Here is a 20,138-nt window from a genome sequence, read left to right as displayed (position 1 = left end):
CTGAGACAATTACCCTTTATGAGATGATAATCACACAGCGTCAGGGGGGATGCGTTGAGCAGTTCAAACAGGGAAGGAAGGCATTCTGCAGGCAGGCAGGGTTTTAGAATAAAACTGCTGTGCCCTCGCTGGGATAAGCTGAAAGCCCACGTGTGCTCAGGGCTCATGGCACACGCACCTCCACATAAAACGGTAGGCTCTTGTGTAATGGATTCACGAGTTCTCTTCTTTTTTTTTTTGCGCGCGTTTGCGCAAACTTTGAGGCAGCAGCCTCCTCTACAGCTGACCCACTTGACACCTCTAAGCTACTCACTTTGAGGATCCGCATTATTATGTCTACCCCGGTATGTATCAACTTGAGCTAAACACGGAGTGGGGGGGGGGGGGGGGGGGGGGGAGGAATTACTGTCACTACAAAACTGCCGCTGACAGTAGAATGGGCTGAGTGTAAAGGTGGAATAGGTTGAGCGAAACGCGTTTTTTAAAAGACTTGTCGTCTCGTGACAATCGCGTCTACGGGATTCGGAGTCGGGGCAGGGGGGGGGGGGGTGGGGGGGGGGGGGGGGGGGGGGAGGGGGTGAGGGGGGGGGGGACTACGACAGCCGTCGCAAGCTGTCCGTTTGCCGCGACCATATTGAGGTGCTTCTTCGAAACAGAAATACAGCCAGGGTCGGAGCAACAACAACACGACGCCGGGAACAAACGGAGGGGGAACAGAATGAACAGAATGGAGCCACATGGTGTGACCATGACAGAATGCAGGGAATGCTGGAATGTCAGTGATGTCACTCTCTCCACCGCCGCCGCCAGCCTCGCGTGGCGCATCCAGCCCTCCGACACGAGAGCTGCTGATCTCAGCTCACCTCCCGGGCCGCTTCTTCAGGGTGGGGGGGGGTTGGGTTTTTTTGGCGTCATTGCTGAGGTCAATGTTTCAATTTGTATCTGTGTATATTTATTTATATATTTCGCTCTGGACCCGACTGAACAGATGCTGGTTTGTCTCCCGGGGGGGACATGCCCGTGGACATGCCGTCTCTCATGGAAACTGTGAAGCAACGGGGGATGATGCGATGGATCAATTGCGCTTTTTGGCTCAGGGACGCGTTAACATCAAGCTCTTTCCACCTATGTGTCTGCCTTTATAATAAAATAACGAATATCAAATACATCGTGTTATACAAAGAAATACGTCATATTATTTAATAACATTAATACAGCAACCAGAAAACCACTCAGATTAATACTAAAGTAAGTGAACTATGACAGAAATAACCTTTAAACAGGCAAAGCAAGTTAAAGGGGGAATGTATGTAGTTGGACCAACCTTCATCCACTATGAAGCGGAGCTTCTGGACGGTAGAGAGATTACCACTCACTCTGTAAATGCCATCAACTGTGAGTCCTGGAAAGAGAGAGAGAGAGAGAGAGAGAGATATAGAGTTACAGCGCCAAAGAGGGAGAGAGTAATGCCATGAGTTCAAATGTTAGAGGAAATTGAAGTCGAAATCATCGGTCGGGGCGGCGGCGGTGGTGGACTCCTCCACGCCGACTCACAAAGCAGTACACACTAGTAGTTACAATTTGCCTTGGATAAAGAACATCAATAGCAAGTACTCGCAGATAAGCCAGGAAGAATTTAAATTCAAGAACAAACAAAGCAAAAGCGAAAAAAAAAAAAAAAAAAAAAAGGGCCGGCATCGATGAGTGGCGTCCTTCTCGGGTTCCAGGCTTCGTTGTTGATTGGGAATGCGGCAGAATCGAGCGCTAGTGAGCCTCGTCAGGCTCCTGGCTAGCGCCATATGGCTCCATTTCTCTGGGAGATTTTCAGGACTACTTTGATTAAGAGTACGCCTGCCATGCTGCGCTGCGTCCAAGGACGCTCCGGCGCACTGCCAGACCAGCAGTCACACTGACAGCCTGTCCTGCTTTCATTGTCCGACTTTAAAAAATGAACAATGTTTTATTATTATTTTGCACCCCCCCCCCCCCCCCCCCCCACTCTGAGTAAAGCAATGTTCAGATCACAAGCCATTTTGTTCACCGTGATCCTTTGGACGTTTCGAGTCGACGTCGCGTTAGACAAAAAGGGCGCGGTGAAGCCCGACGGCACACGCAGGACCGCAAGCACGGCCCGGGGGGGGGATACGCAACCCGCAGGTAGGAACGCATGAGCGGGGAAGGCCGGGATACCAGGAAAAACAAAACATGAGTGCATTCCATGAGATGGCCTATCAAGCGCCACTGTCGCCTGAGGCATGGAATAGGGGCCACCGTCATTTTGGGGACACTGTTGTCACATGCGCGCTAGCTGGACAGAGGTAGCCAGGGTGACATTTCCCTCTGCCCTTTATATTGATTGCACTAATGACGGTCCCACATTGCGAGCATTTTGACAGCGCCACTAAATGTTGTCACTGTTGGGCTGACTTGAGGATGTTGCCGGCCTGGAAACCCGAGGAGACAGTGGGGGTCCTGTTCCAAAGAGCTCCGTTCACTGTGGCCTACTAGTGTAATGTGACCGAATGTCAAAACGGCGATGAGGTGAGCCTGCGATTCGGCTCGCCGCTTTGATTGTGCTCATGGGTGGATAAAGGAGGGTTTTGTGTTTGAGCGTGTGTGTGTGTGTGTGTGTGTGTGTGTGTGTGTGTGCGTGTGCGTGTGTGTGGTGTGTGTACGAGTATATGTACCGTGCGTGTGATTTATGTATTTTCGCCTTCTTTTCCAATGCACTCTCTCACTGTCGGCTCAGCTTGAGTTTTACTTGCTTTGAAAAGTTTAATTTTCTTCCTGAATGAGGTCCATCATGGATCAATAAACATAACTGAGCTTTAAATCATAATTGCCCTAGTGTAAAGAGACTTATAATCAGTATTATTTTCTCAGCAAGTTTATCAGGCCACCACAATCTTACCCAAGATAACTAATAGTCCCGAACCAATGTTCTAGCCAAAACCACAAACAGAACCCATTACACAAACACATAATTCACTCTCAATTTTCGGGGCGTTGTAAACACTGTGAAGTAGACTTCGTTTTGGATGGGAACCAAAGTGGAGCGATTTTGGGTTGCTGGGGAGCGCTTTCCCTCCAAGAGTTCAGCCCCCTTTTGCCTCAGCAAGTATGCGGGAGCCTGGGAAACTGGAAAATCCGACATCACTGTGCTCCGGAGCGCTAAACGCCGATGACCCAGACGCCGGTCTGGTGGTGCTCGCGCTTTAGACCATGGCTATTGTCAACTGAGCTGTTGAAAATGTCAACAGTATGGAAATAAAGTGTAAACACACGCACACAAAGATGGCCAAATTAAGTAAAAACGGTGTACGGGGTGTGTTTGTGTGTTGTGTGTGTGGGGGGGGAGGACGAAGCTTCTGAGAAGAGATCATGGGGTCTTTCCCCGGTAAGGGATGTGGAGCTGAGAGAGAGATGCCTGACTCCTGAATAATGGGAATGCATTCTTGTAAAGCCCCTTTTCCCACACAGATATCATGGCCTCAAATCTCCCTTCCCATACACAAGAGCAGCAATAGCAAACTGCGAGCTGTCAACGGGCGCGGAACATGAGAACGTACCTCTTCGCTCCACCGTCTCCAAACAGAGCTTAACGAAACTTGGCACAGTGGTCCTTCGCGTTCACAAAGTGTCAACAAGTGGCACCCAAACACACGGTCTGGAGGGGAAAGGGTTTGAAACAAGAGCAACGTGTTGAATGGCGAGGACACTGCATTTGTACGCATACATCACAGACCTGAGAAACCTGTGTTTCGCTCCACCATCTTGAACTTGTGTTACTTTTATTTGAAAGTGAACCCCCGTGCCCCTGTTAACTCGAGTCTCCGTCGCAGGCAGGCGGTGTCCCGTTTTGCAACTCCCTACAATATGCTGCAAACATTTCCATTGCTTCATTGACTCTGCAATTTTTCCAAATGACACGACTTCAAACACTAAGCGCGTTTGAAGTCGTTGTTTCCCTGCAGACCCGGCGTGGCTCCAGGAACCCCCTCGCCCGTACCGGGGCCCTCCCCAGCCCAGGAGCCCTCCCCAAGCCCAGGAGCCGCAACGGGCGTGCAGTGCTCGGTGACCGGCCCGCCGGCCCGCCGCCGGCTTTTAGCGGATCCGGCGTCGCAGGACGAAGCGCCGTGCGGAACCCGGGCGTGTGTTTCTTGTAGACGCCAGCCAATGAGATTCTCTCAGCCACGCTCCGTCATGCCGCCTCTTCTGCCTCTTCGCCGACGCCGTAGCTCCTCCAGCCCCGTGGAAACATCAAAGACCGCCCCCGCCGCGTCCCCCTGCCCCCCCCCCCCCCCCCCCCCACCCTCTTGTTTATACACTAGAGGGGTGGGGAGGGTGAGCCAAATACATAAATGACTCCAAGCAAGGCACCTTTGCATACAAAATGCACTTTCCCTCAACGGTGGCAGATAAGCTAGGCCGGGAAGAGGAGGAGGGGGAGGGGGGGGGAGGAGGAGGAGGGGGAGGAGGAGGAGGAGAGGAGGAGGAGGAGGAGGGGGAGAGGAGGAGTGGAAGAGGAGGAGGAGGAGGAGGGGGGGAGGAGGAGGAGGAGGAGGGGGGGGAGGATGGGAGGTGGGGTGCAGAGCGGAGAAATGGAGTGAAATTACCCCTCCTAAAGGAATTCAAATAACCCTCCCGTCGCATGGATTTAATTTGCATTCTGGAGAACGATAGGGAGGGGAAAGAGCCGAGTGGAGAGAGAGAGAGAGAGAGAGAGAGAAGGAGGGGAGGGGGGGGGGGGAAGGTATGGCGCGGTGCGTGATTTGAGGAAGCGCGCACACACACTCTCTGAAGTGGCTTTTGCCCACCAGCTCTGCCAAAAAGGACAGTCTGGGGGCCACCTGCCCCTCTCCTTAATCCACAAGTATTTCATTTATTCTGTCAATAACGTCCTCCCTCTTTGATCTGCCGTTTGTCCCGTGGACACAACATTAAAGGGTCTCCTTGAAGCTGAGGGGGGAAAGATTCCAAATACCGTTACCTTCTTCTAAGGATTGCAAATGTGCTTAAATATGCCCTTTAATGGTGTATTTTCCTCCGACCGTGAGCTCAATAAATTAGTTCCGCTCTTTGAGGAGCGGCGGCTGTGTGTAGCCGCCTGCGATCCACGAGGTTTGCTGGAGTGAAATGCATTCGGTGCGTCTGTCTGTCACCGTTGTTCTCTGACTGGAAGACGTGGGGAGGAGAGATGATTTAGGAATCACGGCAAGACCCATTAGACGTCATTCACCGGCGCCGCTCAATTAGGAGAGAAAGCGGGGAAACCGTTGATATGTGTCTTTGTAGCGCTTAAAACTCTGGGAAATGACTGGAACGTGTTAAGTGTTGTGTGACAGCGCAAACCCATGTTGGTCTCAGTGGAAAACAATAACACCGTAAAGGCATGCTGACATATAACCGCGTTATTAATCACAGTCCCGGTGGGATATTCAAAGGTGATTTGAGATGAGTCAGCCGTGGGACTGCACGTGGTCTCTGGTTCACCTTTGATGATGCCTTTCTCCTGCAGCGTCTTCATGGACGGTCGCCTGATGATGAACTTCTTGAGCCGGCTCTTCACGCCTCTCTTGTCTGCGCTGTCCGAGATGCTGTACTTCAGCTTGGAGCTGGTGAACATGTCTGAAAGAGAAGAATAAATCGTCAATGTCCAATGCATGCTAGACCATTTGCGATTAAGGTAAGATCTCTTATCTTATTTTGTCTCAATTGCAACGCCAGGGCCAGTGGACATGGACGTCACACTGAGTTATCTCAATTAGATTGGATTGAACTGCAGAAACTGCAGCGATCCTTAAGATGATCAATATACCAATTCTATACAAAATAACTCACTGACTGGTCGATTTTATATTAAAAGCAGAAGCATTATTATTTAGTATATTCACCATTGTGGTAAAAGTTCTCAATTGACAATGTAATCCTTTGCATATTTGAGTGCAACAGAGCACCACATTTTATCCCTCGAAATATGAAAGTTGGAAAGAATCTTTGCTATTGCTATGCATTTCTGAATTATAAAAACCCCATGCTCACTAAAGCCTCATGTGTTGAGTGTATTGGTGATGTACACAACATAATGTTATACACGATGGATCCATCTTAAACAACTGTCCTTAACGGCTGGTTGTTATTGGACTGGGCATAGTTGTTTGAGTCATCTGTCAATATTGTTATACGAAGATAAGGAGGAGTAAAGTAAAAAGGTTCAAGTGGTACGCAAATTGTTGCACACTAATAACTAGGTATGTAGGAGATTTGATTTCACAAGCAATAACTGACTGAAATACGCATCAGTTATTGGAATGCCTTGAAGCAAAACGAGTTTGAATCCTTTTAATTGCTGAATAATTCCTTATTAATTAAGCAACCCCATTGTTGATATTTCTGGAAAGTCATAAACCAATAAACCAAAGTCATAAAGTCAATGAAGCGCCACACTTGCCGTTAACATAAATTAAGATTACACATTCAAGTCTTTCTGAGGAGAGAGCAGATGTACATTATAGATTTGATTTCTTTTATGGCGGTTTTTCACTACCTGATGCAGATTCATGGCATCCTTACTTAGTTGTATGCGTACATATTCATCTGGAGGAATTCTAGGCACCTCTCCCAAAGCTGACTTTTCCTATTACGCATTCCCATTGAACTTTTTCTGTTTCGTCGGGAACTCCCAACAGATTTTTGTAAAGGCTGGGCCTGCTTGTCATTTTAATAAAAATGAACATCGCTCCTCCCAAATGAACAGGGATGACCTATTTTGTATATTGTAGCTTTTAATGAAATCCAAGTAATGCTGTTTTATTTTTCCCTTATACTAGGGAATGCCAGTTTTCCCGTAGAGTGAGCCATAAATAGCAGTGATCAGGTAACATTACTCCAACCATCCAACTACTGTCAGTTTGAAGAGCACCACCAATAGGAACGCATTCAATTGTACTGTACGATACACGGTTTTCACTGTGTTTTGATGTCATAATGCTAGCACGATTGTATGTGATATGTACTCGCTGAGCAGAAATACAGAACGCTAAGTAGTCTTAGTATGAATATTGCATGGGGTTTCCCGCATTAAAGTGTGGAAGATTAATCGCTGGGAATCAAAAGGCTAAAAGCTAAAGATAACAATAAGATACAGGGCTTTGTTGTACATGTCCCTTGTCTCTAATTACGATTTTAATTTGATCATCAACCAACGTCAATAATATTCTTTGCACAATGCCAAAGGTGACAAGATTGATTTGAACCATTGACAGGGATTAACATAATTGCTACTTGACATATGCTGACATAATGCTAATTAGCATGTTCCCGTGTCATAGCGCCTGTGCATGCTATGTAATTGAAAGCAACATTTACCACATGTTTTGGCCATGCACTTGGAAATGCACGTAAGTGACACAAAATATCAAGAAAAACCATCAAAAGGATGACTTAAATAGAAGCATGAAGCCTTCAGAGTCATTCTTTTCCATACTAAACTTAAATGTGGAACACAACTTCTTAATTTGCTAAAGGGCACACAGATACACCAGAGATTAGGTAGATGACTAAAGTGCCTTTTTGTGTGCATCGGAGTGTTGGCAAGAATCAGCGATGATTACATCTGATGACAGGGCTCACGATTCACTGCATTACATAATACTATTAATACAGGGAATTATTTCCATTTTGTTGCCAGTTTAGGAGATGGAAATTGGAATTAAAATACCTCTAACTCTAACCATGAAATTGAATATATACAATACCCTAACACACTAATACGGCATCTTAAAAAAGGCACTGCTATATGTACTTTATAACCTAGAGGACAACAATTAAAAAATGACTTCAACTTACGCCTTAAAAAAAGTATTGTCGTTATGATTCTTTTACGAATAGATGCAGTAAAATTGAATACATCGAATAAAATACAAAAATCCTGTATTTCTCATAGAGTGCCGCAATATATTTCGGGATATAGGTAAACCAAGACATCAACACTTGATCACGTATCTCGGCCTGACTCAATGATGAAAGGCAGCCGATGAGTTCTCCACTGGAGTACAGCGCTGGTGCAGAGCTGGACTTACTCATAGAGCGGCGGTACACCATGCTGCGCTGCTTTGTGCCGGGGGAAGCTGATCCATACGCGGGCAGCGAGCTGTGTCTGGGGATGCTCTCCGTGCTGGTTGACCTCCGCAGTCCCGTCTTGCCGGAACGTAAGCCTCCACCCCCGTCGGACTGAGAGGAGGAAGGCAGCGCGTGAAACGTCTACAGAGGTTCGCCGGTTGTTAACAACTGTTGTGGATTTAAACCTATATGCATTTTCACAATTACTTATGCAACTTTAACAAAAAAATAATTAACACAGGCTAGCATTTTATTTAAAGATTTTTTTTTTCTGCCCCTTAACCAATTGCTTGCTTAACCAATCTTTTAATTTAATCATATTGCTTATTTAATAACCCCCCCTCCCACACACAAAGGAATCAATACTATGTAATAACAAGTAAGTGCTTACCAAGGAATTGACTGTCTTTTTAATAGCGTCATACCATTTGCAAATGGTGGTGTAACTGTCAGCCTGAAGAAGATATTCGCTTCCGGTATTTGTCGTTATCTATAATAAGGGCATAATAACAGAACTGGTAAGGTCACGTACATAACTGCACATTCTTCCACGTCATGCTTCGCACACATTCTATGATGATTTGTCGCCGATAGTCAACAATGGCACTGGGAACGTTGAACACAGTCATAGTGATCAACATGTTGTGTTTTTTTAATATTCTTTTCCCCCGACTCTGCATCTCTTTTAAGAATTGGGGAAATCTTATCCTGCTGAATTCTGCTGCCTGTGACATGAAGCTCACGTTTTGGCAGAGTCTGTGCCAAGAGGGAAGAGACAAACACAGACTGTCTGCTCACAGGGGAAAACACAATTAGTGTGATACTTGTCATCTTAATATTGGGCCCGTTCTGCATCTCTCCAACGGCGCCGTAACTGCGTTTGGCGCCGTCAAATACAATAACCATAGTTGGAGGAAGTCTTTGAGAAAGCATGACATCAAGGTCAGCATTGTCAAGTGTGCTTGAAATTAGACTGATAAAAGCCCACATTGCACCCGGGTGAAGAAAAAAAGGAAAGGGAAAAAAGATGCAGAAATAACATCAGAGTGGGTGAAAAATATCCCATGTGGAACACGACCAGCAGCACTTCCAGCACGACTCCTTCTTCCCTTCAGGAAGGTAATTTCTTTGTAGTAGTGAGGCGAGTGTTGGGATCCACATAACCTTTTCCCTTTTATACGGAGGGTAAAATCAACCTAATCCACCGTGAAAACCTGGACCAGAGCGTAATTCTTTATGTCACACAAAACCTTTTAACGAATTCTGAGGAGGAAATTTCATATTTTATCAACCCTGCGTGCTAAGAGAGTCAGCCATAGCCCTAGGGAGTGGCATCCCACAACCCATCCACCCCCGTTCGCCCACCCCCCCCCCCCCCAAAACCAGCCCTCACTCACCCACCCCCCCAAACACACTTCTCCATCCCCAGTAGTTTCCCCGCTCATGCAGTCTGGTTACCCGGCGACGTAGACCTACAAACTTTCTTTCCCCTCTCCGTGTTTACTTTGCTGACTTCATTTCAAAGCGTCAGGAGCAGTTAGGCAGAGGCTCCCCGTGACGGCCCATCTCAGAAGAGGCGGCGGCGGCGGCGGTGGTGGTGGTGGTGGGGGAATGGTTACGGGCGCAATCCTTGTCAGAGTGTGTTTGTGATCCCTCTCTTCTTGGGTTACGAGCATCTGAACAAGCATGTTTGCTGTGGAACAATGTTTCTTTTTTTTTTCTTTTTCCCCCCCTTCTTTCCTGGAGGCCGCCCCAGGACGTGTCAGTAAGGGGGATGCGCAGCCCGGCCCTGCATCGTCGGGGACAGGGCTTTTCCGCCGAGACCCCGCCGGGGCGCTCAGAGAGGAGCCCCCGTTCATCGGCTCACACGCGGTGAACCTTTAGCGGCGCCAAAACTCATTTTACCGGCGGTTTGCCAGGAAACACGCTAATCGTGCTACTGCAGAGAAATAAAATGGAGAACAAATGCGGCAAATTCAATAAAAGCTGGAACAGGACGTTGCAATGAAAGGTTGAAAAATATGTGTTTAGTGTCGGCATGCTGAAGCGCGTATGTAATAAGTCTTCCTCCTGGCTGATTAGCAGGGTGGTGACAGGCCAGGTTGTTTGGTATCCTCGCCGAGATGTCTTCACATGAATGTTGCATTAGTTCCAGTCTGTTCCTTTATGAATCTTGCATGGTGGACAGTGAGCTCCTTCTCCCCCACAGGAGCCCGGACTGAGCCACCTTCAAGTGGAACGGATCCATCTTCTCTGTTTCACAAACTGTCATTCTCTGGCATCCGTTCAACTGCGTCCCTTGAATGACGGCTCTTCTTCCGTTGCATGTTGTGCATGCTGGTTTACAGTGAGTAGCTAACAGGTGATGGTAGGGTCAAGGAACGGTACAATATTGACACAAGCTTTAGGAATGCATACAAATACCTAAGACATTGGATATATATGTAAAGATGTATGTAATTTAACAACTCCTTTGTGCAAATGGAACATTTGCCAGTCTACTTTACATGTATTAGTTATAAGTCTCAATTATCTGGGATCATATTTCTTGAACATATCTCCACACATTGATAAAATCCAGCATTCCAGCACTGGTAAAATCGGGGTAAATCCTCATCTCTGTCATGAGGATGGCGGATTTAATAAGCATTCTGCAGGATAGCCACGCAGAATTTGCATCCGACGTTTTCGACGCCTTTTTCTCCTCTCCTCGTCATCTCAGAAACAGAAGCCCTCCATTGCAATGGCAGGCTTATGTGCCACAGTATATCCAACTCACAGATAAGGGAAATGGTCCCTTCTGAAGTTTAATCAAAAAGAGAGGGGAGGAGAGAACGGGCGAGAGAGAGAGCGCAAACTACTTAAAAAATATATCAAACATTTTCTTTAGGAGCAGTATGGTCAAAGATGCATTAAAGATTATCAGAGGAAGCCAGAAGACATGACAGCAGACGCTTCGTGTCTATTCACTCGGTTAATGAAAAATAGAGATAAGCTCTTTCAACTAAATGCAGCCACATACAGCCTAGAGTCCCGGTGTCAGCTGTCCTAATCTCACCACGCACAAAGGTACAGTGTGCAGCACGCCGCCTCTCATGCCAAGATCATATATTGAGCTGTAGGTTTGCGTTCAAAACTCTGTAATGCGTCTTGATGCTAATCCTGACACGCGAAGGCGCCTCTTGAACCCTGGTTTGTTATTTTAATTAGCACGGTCACTGCTTTTTCTGAGGCAAACGTTGGCTGGAGAGAGATACTAATGCACTTGAAAGCAGCCATCTCCCCTGCAGGCCTCTAGATTGCCGGGTCCCCAATGGGATGTCACTATATTGAAATGACTAGCAGTCATGGGATCGCTTAGTCTTTAACAACAACAACAACAACAAAAAGACACCCCTTAATACACACACACAAGGTCGTTTGACAAACTCAAGGTCTTTTTGTGAAATGTCATTTGATCGACACAAGACACTAATATTGAATCAATTATGAACAGCCAGGCATCAGATGGAATAGGGACTCCCAGGGACTAAAATACCTCCATCTAGTAATGGTATGTATGGTATGGGTTCTCTTATTCTATTCCCCACACACCCAACACACACACACACACACACACACACACACACACACAATGAGAAGATTCAACTAAATTGCACTCAAAAGTTTCTTATGTATCAGTGCGAACTCAAATGAAGTTACAGTAACCAGCACAAAGTGCTGTTTTTGCATTCAGAGAATGAAAAAGAATATGAAATACATCACTTTTTTTCATCACATTTCTTAATAAAGGCAGTGTTGAATGTCTGGGCCTTATTTTGACTGGAGCCATTAATATTTAAATATGCACAGTGGTGCAGAGAGGAGAGTGCCATTTGTGGCTTTATACATTTGCATTTGGCTCTTAAATTAAACATTAATTATGGTTCTTCATAAAGGAACAATACAACACTGAGGCATTCTACTTTGCCAAGTTAATTATTTCCAATTTGCAACAAAATATCTGTGAATGTGTCAAAACGTGGATGAAATGGTTCACAGAGATGAGGGGGAAAAGTTCTTAGAGTAGAAAAGTAGTATCTATGGCTTCTTCCATGAGTGCCACGTTCATTCTAATAATATTCACTGTGGATATCATTTAAACAATAAAGGGACCCCTTTAATTGAAAATTCCTAAACGTCCTTATTTTTATCCTCTGCCTGCGCCATCATCATTAATATATATACATATATATATATATATATATATATATATATATATATACATATAGATCAATTTATATATTTGAATTCTCCGTAGAATTCTCCATAGAGAAACCATTCCAGATAAAGTAATGGAGACGGTGTAATGCAGCTCTGTGCACACTTGCCCGGAATAAAAGCCAGGGCAGTTGATCAGGAGAAGTTCATTTCTAAGTTGTAATCTCCAAGGCAATCGGCTGCCGGAGGCTCTAAATCCATCCACCGTTTTGGCGATTAACACACTGTGGCTTTCACTGTTCCTCTCAAGTAACAAATCAAGGCCCTCTTCAGTGTAAGCAGCTTTGAAGAGGAGCGGGCCCCACACGGCAAAATACCTTTTCTCAGCTCTCTGGACTGATCATGCACATGTCATTTTCCAAGAGATAATCCTGGCTCTGGCTCTCTCCCGGGAGGCTTGCATCACTCCGAACATGGTGCCCAAAGGTGACTTCAGCCTCTACGCAGAAGGGAATGTGCACAGCGGCCACCACCTCCCCTCCACATCCACACTCCCACAGCCCCTGCTCACAGAGCCGCAATCCAGAAGCACAGGACACGATTAAAGGGATAAAGCCTTTTTACTCTAACAATCAAGACAGCTGAGGGATTGTGTATGTGTGTGTGTGTGTGTGTGTGTGTGTGTGTGTGTGTGTGTGTGTGTGTGTGTGTGCGTGTGTGTGCGAACTGCAAGACCAATCGGACGGGACGTAACAGGCACAACCTGCCTTTTTCATTACGTGGTTTGGCGGGTAGACGGGCGATCACGGCTCTGTTGACCTACAGCAGATCAAAAGGTATCGTTTTATGGTAATCCTGGCCTGTTGCCAGCTGTTCTGCGCCTTGTTGTCATTCAATCTCAAAGGGCGAACCTTCCATTACTGCTCCTGGCGTGTGAAACACATTTCAACGGAGCGGAGGCGAATGTGCACCGTTTGATTCATTTCAAGCGTCCCCTTCTGTGGATCTACTTTGGATGTCCTTTCAAACATTAAAACAGCCACCACCCTTTGCATCGTGTCCGCCTTAAACAACAATCTACCACATATTAGTGTGATAATCCAGTGCAGACTGATGCGCTGTAATGCAGGGCTCACCCCTGCTTTCAAAATGATTTGTGCGAGCCTCCTGGGCCAATTAGCCATTACCCCAGCGTCTCTGCAGAACAGATCAATCTGCGGCACATGCCCAGTAGGTACAGCGTGTTAGGGCCTCTGTTACCAGAGCGGCGTGACAGGGCCTGCACCCCACTCCTCTGACACCGCCGAGCTTGCATGTCGCCTCAATACCACGCAAACGTCAACGTGATACGCTGCGTGTATGTGTGTGTGCGTGTGTGTATGTGTGTATGTGTGTGTGTATGTGTGTGTGTGTATGTGTGTGTGTGTGTGTGTGCGTGTGTGTATATGTGTGTGTGTGTGTGTATGTGTGTGTGTGTGTGTGTGTGTGTGTGTGTGTGTGTGTGTGTGTAAAAGTAAAGCACTGTGCAATATCAAGTTCAGAAGAATGAAATCCAATCCCGTAGGGTGACCGATGGAGGAAATTCAGTGCGATCAGGGGGAAATTATACATGGGAACGTTGAGCATACTGCAGATAAGTGGACGGTTTAATTTTTCTTTTTAACGAGTATGGTTATGCGGACACACAATGAGTTATTTTGAGGTCAGCGGACGGGGGGGGGCGCTGGTGCGTGTGTTTTGGAACGAAGCCACTCTTATTCACAGCTGTAATCACGGCCAGTCATCAGGAAGCAATCACGCACCGTTAGCTTAAGACGGATAGCATTAAAGGACGCAGGTCAGCGGCTTTGGGTGATTACGTGGGATCAGGGTGGCAGGGCGGCCGGTCCACACAGGACACTTACTGCACCCACTCCCCCGCCGCAATCTAGGCCCCGCTCTGCCCTCCTCCACCCCCGGGGCGTCAACAACCTTTAAGTCATTCTGAATAGTGCTTGGGGATTTTTTCTCGACAACCCTGTTGATGAGAACTAAATACCAACCTTTTTTTTTTTTTTGCGATTTACAGTATGGATAACTGAATATATATTTAAATGAAAGAAAGTATGGGTCCTCTTGGGGCTGCTGTGGGCGTTTGTGCGTGTGTGTTGCTGTTGTTGAAGAGGAACATCACAAACTCACATTTAATTGTTTTTGATTCTTCTCGACAGCGACCTCTCCCAGAAAACCTTGAGGTCCGCCTTGAGAAGGAAGTGATCGGAGTGTCTGGTGCCAAAGTCCTCCTCCGATATGCTTTGTGATGCCATTAGGATAATTCACCTTTAACTCATGCAAAGAGATGTACGCCTATGAGATTGCTGATAGGTCTTTTGGAAGAATCCTGTGAAACTTTTTTTTTGAACTGGTGATTAGTCAACACAAAGCAATGTTTTCAGCGTGGTGGCAGGTTAAGGAGATCCTACACGCGGAGTGGACTCATTATTTTCTAGCCTCGGGGCTCGGTTTCATCATCTTTGCTTGTTACGGTCTTCTTGCTTCTTGTTGTTTTGGAATCTGTGTTTTTATTATTTATCTCTCTACACAGTGTGACTTGTAAGGAAGAACTGTGTTTGTCAGAGAAACGGGCTACAAGGAGCTCACAGCGAGAGTCGCAGAGGACTCAGAAGAATCCATTAATGATGAGAGAGGGCCGTGTCTCGGTGGCCGGTTCACAATAACACACGCCTTTGACATGGAATCACTTCTGTCTTCCCTTTTCTACCAGGAAAGAGGTTTCATGCAATGTGGACATTTTCTCTTCCTTTTGTTATTTGCTTTTAACTCACTCACGCCAGACACACACACACACGCGCACGCACGCACGCACACACACACACACACACACACACACACACGCACACGCACACGCATACACTCACTCACTCACTCACTCACTCACTCACTCGCTTAGATATTCAGAAATGCATAAAAAATACATGACCACTTATTCAAAGTTGTGCTTCTTTTGATTATCCCCGCAATGTCAAGGAACTTTCATGTTCTATTAGCCTCAAGGGAACCTTTTTGAGTCCTTAGTCTGTCTCAGGGGACATCTCCTTTAATCAATGCTGAGGATGGTTAAGAAAATGAAATGAAAATATTATCTATCGCTTCCCTGCTTACACATGCTATCGCGACTGTCTGCCATTTCGTTTGAAGTTTCCCCAAAACAAATATACTGTGTCATATGTAGAGCAAATTTTTGTATAGCCGTCAACCAGTTGTGCTGTGTTGCTCTGACGGGGAGGGGGGCGCGGGCGGGGGGGGGGGGTGGGGGGGGGGGGGGGGACGACCTGAACTGTCTGCACCATTTTGTTGATAGAAAAAAAGAAAAGTACAATTTCTCGTCTCAAGTAACACTGGACACACGAGCCGTTGCCTTGTGTAACGCCGGCCGACTCTCAGCCACAGGGTGACCCCGATTGAATGGCCAGCCTCTCCACGGGCTGCTCTTGTTATTATCAGTGTTTGTTTCAGTATTCTGTCCACCACGACGGTGGTGTGTGTGTGTATGTGTGCGTGTGTGTGTGTGTATGTGTGTTCTGGGGGGGGGTCCTCCAGGTGTCAAGGGTAGGTTACACGCCAGGAAAAAAGCGGCTCTCCTCACTTCTCTCTCTCTCTCTAGGTATGCATTTCACATGCGTCAGCCTGGGGCCGTTACTGATAGCTCCACGGCGGACTCCCTACACAGGAACCGCCATTGTCTCCCTGAGGAGGGGTTTTATCTTTAAAGCACAGATTAACCTTGAAGGAGGAAAAAACACCAGGCTCAGGCATCACACTCCTCTGCAAGAACAACAGAGGGCCCTCGGACGCGGGGCCCCGGTGTTGAGTTGTCCCCGTTCAAGGGGGACGCCGCAGCTGAATAAATAGTGCGTGGAAGTGACAACCGCCGCCGCGGCCCACACAATACTCCTCATCCTCGCCGCGAACTCCCTGTCCACCCCGGCCTGTGGAAAATCTCGAGGGCCGTGAGTCACTGGCGTGTGTGTCCAATAACAGCAGGTGACTAGATTGACTTAGGTCCATAACTGTCGCGTACACCGTTAATTGCTAATGGAGAAATTCCCAACAGCTTGACGAGCAGGCTGTCATACACGTCAGCCAACACCAAACCAAACTTGTTTTTTTTTTTCCCCCCCCCAGTCCTCATTTCAAACATTTCGTTGTCACAACCCCCTGAGCGGGCTATGCTAATCGCTACTGAACGGACCCTATAAATGGATAAAAACGAACGGCCCTGATAGATATGACCCCCCCCCCCGCCCCCCCCCACACACACACACACACACAACACATACACACACAGGCATCACCACAAGCAACACTTTGGTGGATTTGCAAAGGAAGAGCTTGCTTTCTTTCCAGGGCTCGGAGCCCTGAGGAGTTCTGGTTTCAGCAGAGCTTCTATCCCCTTTAGCCGTAACTTCCTGTAGGAAGGGCAGACCTTCCCGCCGTTTTCTACGGCTGCTGGTACCACTGACACCCCCCCCCCCCACCTCTCCCACCCTGCCCAAGAATAAATAACTGGAGAGAAAAAAGGAAAAAAAGAGTACAGTAGCAGCTGTTGGCCGAGCAGTAAGACGTAAAGGGAAGAGCTGGTAGGGGTCAACACTGGTTGTACCCCAGAACTTTTTTCTATTTCTTTGGCTGACCAACGTGTCGATGACAACGTTGTTCGGGAAGCTCGCCCCCCCCCCATCCCATCCCTCCCTCTCATCCCCATCATTTACTGGAATTGAGGAGTGGGAATAACACCATGTGAGGAGTGATGGACGGGAAAAATGACAAAAAATACAATGGTTATTAGCTACCATTATTTGCCCGGATGAATAATGAAGTGAAGAGGCACACTTCATAGCGCTGAATGGAATCAACACTCTGCATTCTCTCTGGATGTGAACGTTCTCCAATGACAACAAATTTATATTTAATAAAAAGGAATTAGGCATATATTTGTATTATTAAAATGTAAACTCTCTCTCTATCACGGTAATCATTGAAACAGTTATATGTTTTAACAACGCTGTAAAATTATGACATAAAATGATGTTTAAAATATGAGGTCAAACTGGAAAGAAATCGTAGTCATTGGCTTAATTATTGTTATCGGTGCATGACATATAGTAATATAAGTGGGCATAAGTATAATCTTTCTTATTCAACTATCTGGACACTCTTTCTGAGGTATTTCTTTGATTAAAAACCTTACTTTTGAGACAGGGCGATATATTAACAGTAACGCTTCCGTGCTAATTTTAACTGTAATCCCAGTGTTGATTGACAATGTTGTCAGGCCCCAGAATAGCCCTTGCGTTGACATTACAAGCACTCCTCTGTCCGTGGTACTTGGATTATTTAAAGATTATGTTGTAATTCCCGTTTTAATCTTTCCTGCATTAAGATTTCAGGGCTGGAATGCTGTGCGGAAGAGTAGCACTCCGCTGCGATGAAGTGTCTTAAGCGCTTGATGAGATTGGAAAATCTCACTCTCATCTTTTTACTTTGTCCCCTTTCTCTCGCGTATCACTGCGGTTTCCCGTGAAAAAAACCAGAGACGGACGATGAATTGATCATCAGTTGGCTTTTCCCGCCTTCAGGCCTTTATCAAAAGCTTATCTTCAAAAGGCATTCCGCCACTGTGTCATTTCCCAAGTCTTCTTCCCTGATCTGCTAACTACATGAGTACATACATATTTGAAAATAATTTCAGTCCGTGCAAAATAAGCTGAGGTGACTCACACCAAGTTACGAGAGAAAGCACTCAAACACAATACTAAGAAGACGACGTGGTGACGTACATGCAAATATCCCGTCTTCCAATGCACTCTGTTCCCATTGTCTATTAGTGCATACACACCATGTTGTGTCACAGGGCTGTAGACAAAATATGACACAAGCTCATATTAAGGGAGAGTCTAACCTGAAGCACGTTACTTCTGCTCGACTTCTCTGAGGTCCAGTCGATAACCGCTCCACAGAGGTCCACTCCGTCCGGCTTACATCCTGGTTTCTATGGCAGAGGTCAAAGGTCAGTGAGATACGTTTACATACCCGGTTCCAAGCCCAAAACCTATCTCTGTGCTCATGTTAAAAGAATACTGAAAACAGTGACCTATTTGTGTTTGCAGCCATGACACATAAATATTGAGCACTACAGATGGACACACATTTGTACACAGTCCCTGTGTCTTTCTCTTTCTCTCAGACACGCACACAATTCAACACACACATTTCACTAAATTACCTCTATTGTTCTTGGTTGACAATTTCTTTTAATTTGAATCATGTGGTTTTTGTTATAATTATTGTTTATCAATAAGACAGACCAATTTATTTCTGCTGTGGTCTTATAGTTTCCAATACAGTATATATTTTATTTCCATATTTTGGCGAACAAGAACTAGAGTTTACTGCTTTTGCAATATCACTACAATCTCATTCGTATTCTCTCGTAATTAAAACTACCGGCTGCAACCTCTGCATAAAGATAATTTTCTTTTCAGTCAGACAGAGATGTAAAAAACGAATGCTGCTTTTCAAGCTAAAACTAATCAAAGTAAAAGGCAAGGCAAGCCCATTTAGATATTATTTATTTTTACACTGAAAATGTAAAAGGAAATGTAAGCCTTTTCTAGACCTCGAACTTGACTCGAAAAATATAACGTGTAACTAAATTTGAGATAATGTATGCGTGCTGATTCATTTAGGAAGATCTTTTGAAACAACATAATTGTACTGTTCAAAAGGTTTTCTCTCCAACCTAAGACGCTTTCCTCATGTATATGTCATCACCAAAAACACACGATAAAATGACTTTTGGTGATGTCTTTGTTTTGTTTGTGTTGTGTTCATGGTCTGCTAAAAGCTCATATGAAAAGCCATACTTATTACTGTAAATAGGATGTGCATATAGTGTAAATTGTGTAACCCGCTTATACACCAGAGAAGAGAAAGATTTATTTGACTAATGCCACATAATCTCTGCTTGCCAAAAAGATATACGTGCTTTTGGCTTTACACTCTGCGGTGAAATCGTAGCCCAAAGTGCATCCAGTTCATTGTGACATTGTATATTTAGTCTGGAAAATAAACATGGTCTAAAATAGCCAGCTACGGACCATGTACCAGTCCGAACATGTTTCGGAAGCCAAATTCTAATTAAAAACCAATCATCGCAAAAACACAGAGGGGTGACATTTCAGTGGAGCCTGTGTATGGTGGCCGTGTGGCCATGAGTAGCCCCTCTCTTTCAAAAAATAACTAGAAGTCAATGATTTTTATCACGAGGTGAGGGAGGGGGGGAAGAACGAGGAGGGGATATTTAAAATATCGGTAACCTAGCCGCAAAATGTCGTCAATGGAATAATGAACTATGCTGGACGGAGAGTCTCTGACAGAGCCTGCACTCGTGGGGCCCGGCGAGGGAGAGAGCTTTGATTAAGTCCTCGGAGCTTCATTAAAAACCATGGCAAGCTCATTTTAGAGACACCCCTCCCTTATCCAATACTCGCTCCTTCTCCCTCCCTTTCCCTCTCTCTACCAGTCACCAGTGTCTGTCTTTTCTGTGTCTGTCCGTCTCTCTCTCTGTCTCTCTCCGTCTCTCTCTCTCTCTCTCTCTGCCTTACTTTATGCACGTCACACACATCAGGGCAGGGTGGATTAAAGTTGGATACACACCAACTCCCACACACATACACACACACACACACACACGTGTACGTTTATATACAGTGTGCAAACAGATACAAAGTACGTGCACATGTCATCTACACACG

General features: G+C 45.9%; 2 protein-coding genes across 2 annotated transcripts in view; one reads left to right on the top strand and one right to left on the bottom strand.

The window, feature by feature from the left end:
• The window catches only part of LOC311358254 (uncharacterized protein), a gene marked incomplete at both ends in the record, with an annotated part of 150,307 nt that overhangs the window by 72,024 nt on the left and 58,145 nt on the right, over positions 1-20,138 (top strand). The gene's annotated exons all lie outside the window — the stretch shown is intronic.
• Positions 1-20,138, bottom strand: part of arhgap15 (Rho GTPase activating protein 15) — a gene marked incomplete at its 3' end in the record, with an annotated part of 35,999 nt that overhangs the window by 9,627 nt on the left and 6,234 nt on the right. Inside the window, 7 exon segments of the mRNA XM_084478848.1 lie at positions 1,325-1,402; positions 3,570-3,620; positions 3,623-3,667; positions 5,494-5,628; positions 8,082-8,232; positions 8,513-8,611; positions 18,284-18,373. Coding sequence (XP_084334974.1) covers positions 1,325-1,402; positions 3,570-3,620; positions 3,623-3,667; positions 5,494-5,628; positions 8,082-8,232; positions 8,513-8,611; positions 18,284-18,373 — 649 coding nt within the window.

Source organism: Micromesistius poutassou, assembly GCF_964030765.1.
Source record: "Micromesistius poutassou genome assembly, chromosome: 14".
Classification (NCBI taxonomy): domain Eukaryota; kingdom Metazoa; phylum Chordata; class Actinopteri; order Gadiformes; family Gadidae; genus Micromesistius; species Micromesistius poutassou.
This window is presented reverse-complemented; position numbering and strand designations above follow the sequence as displayed.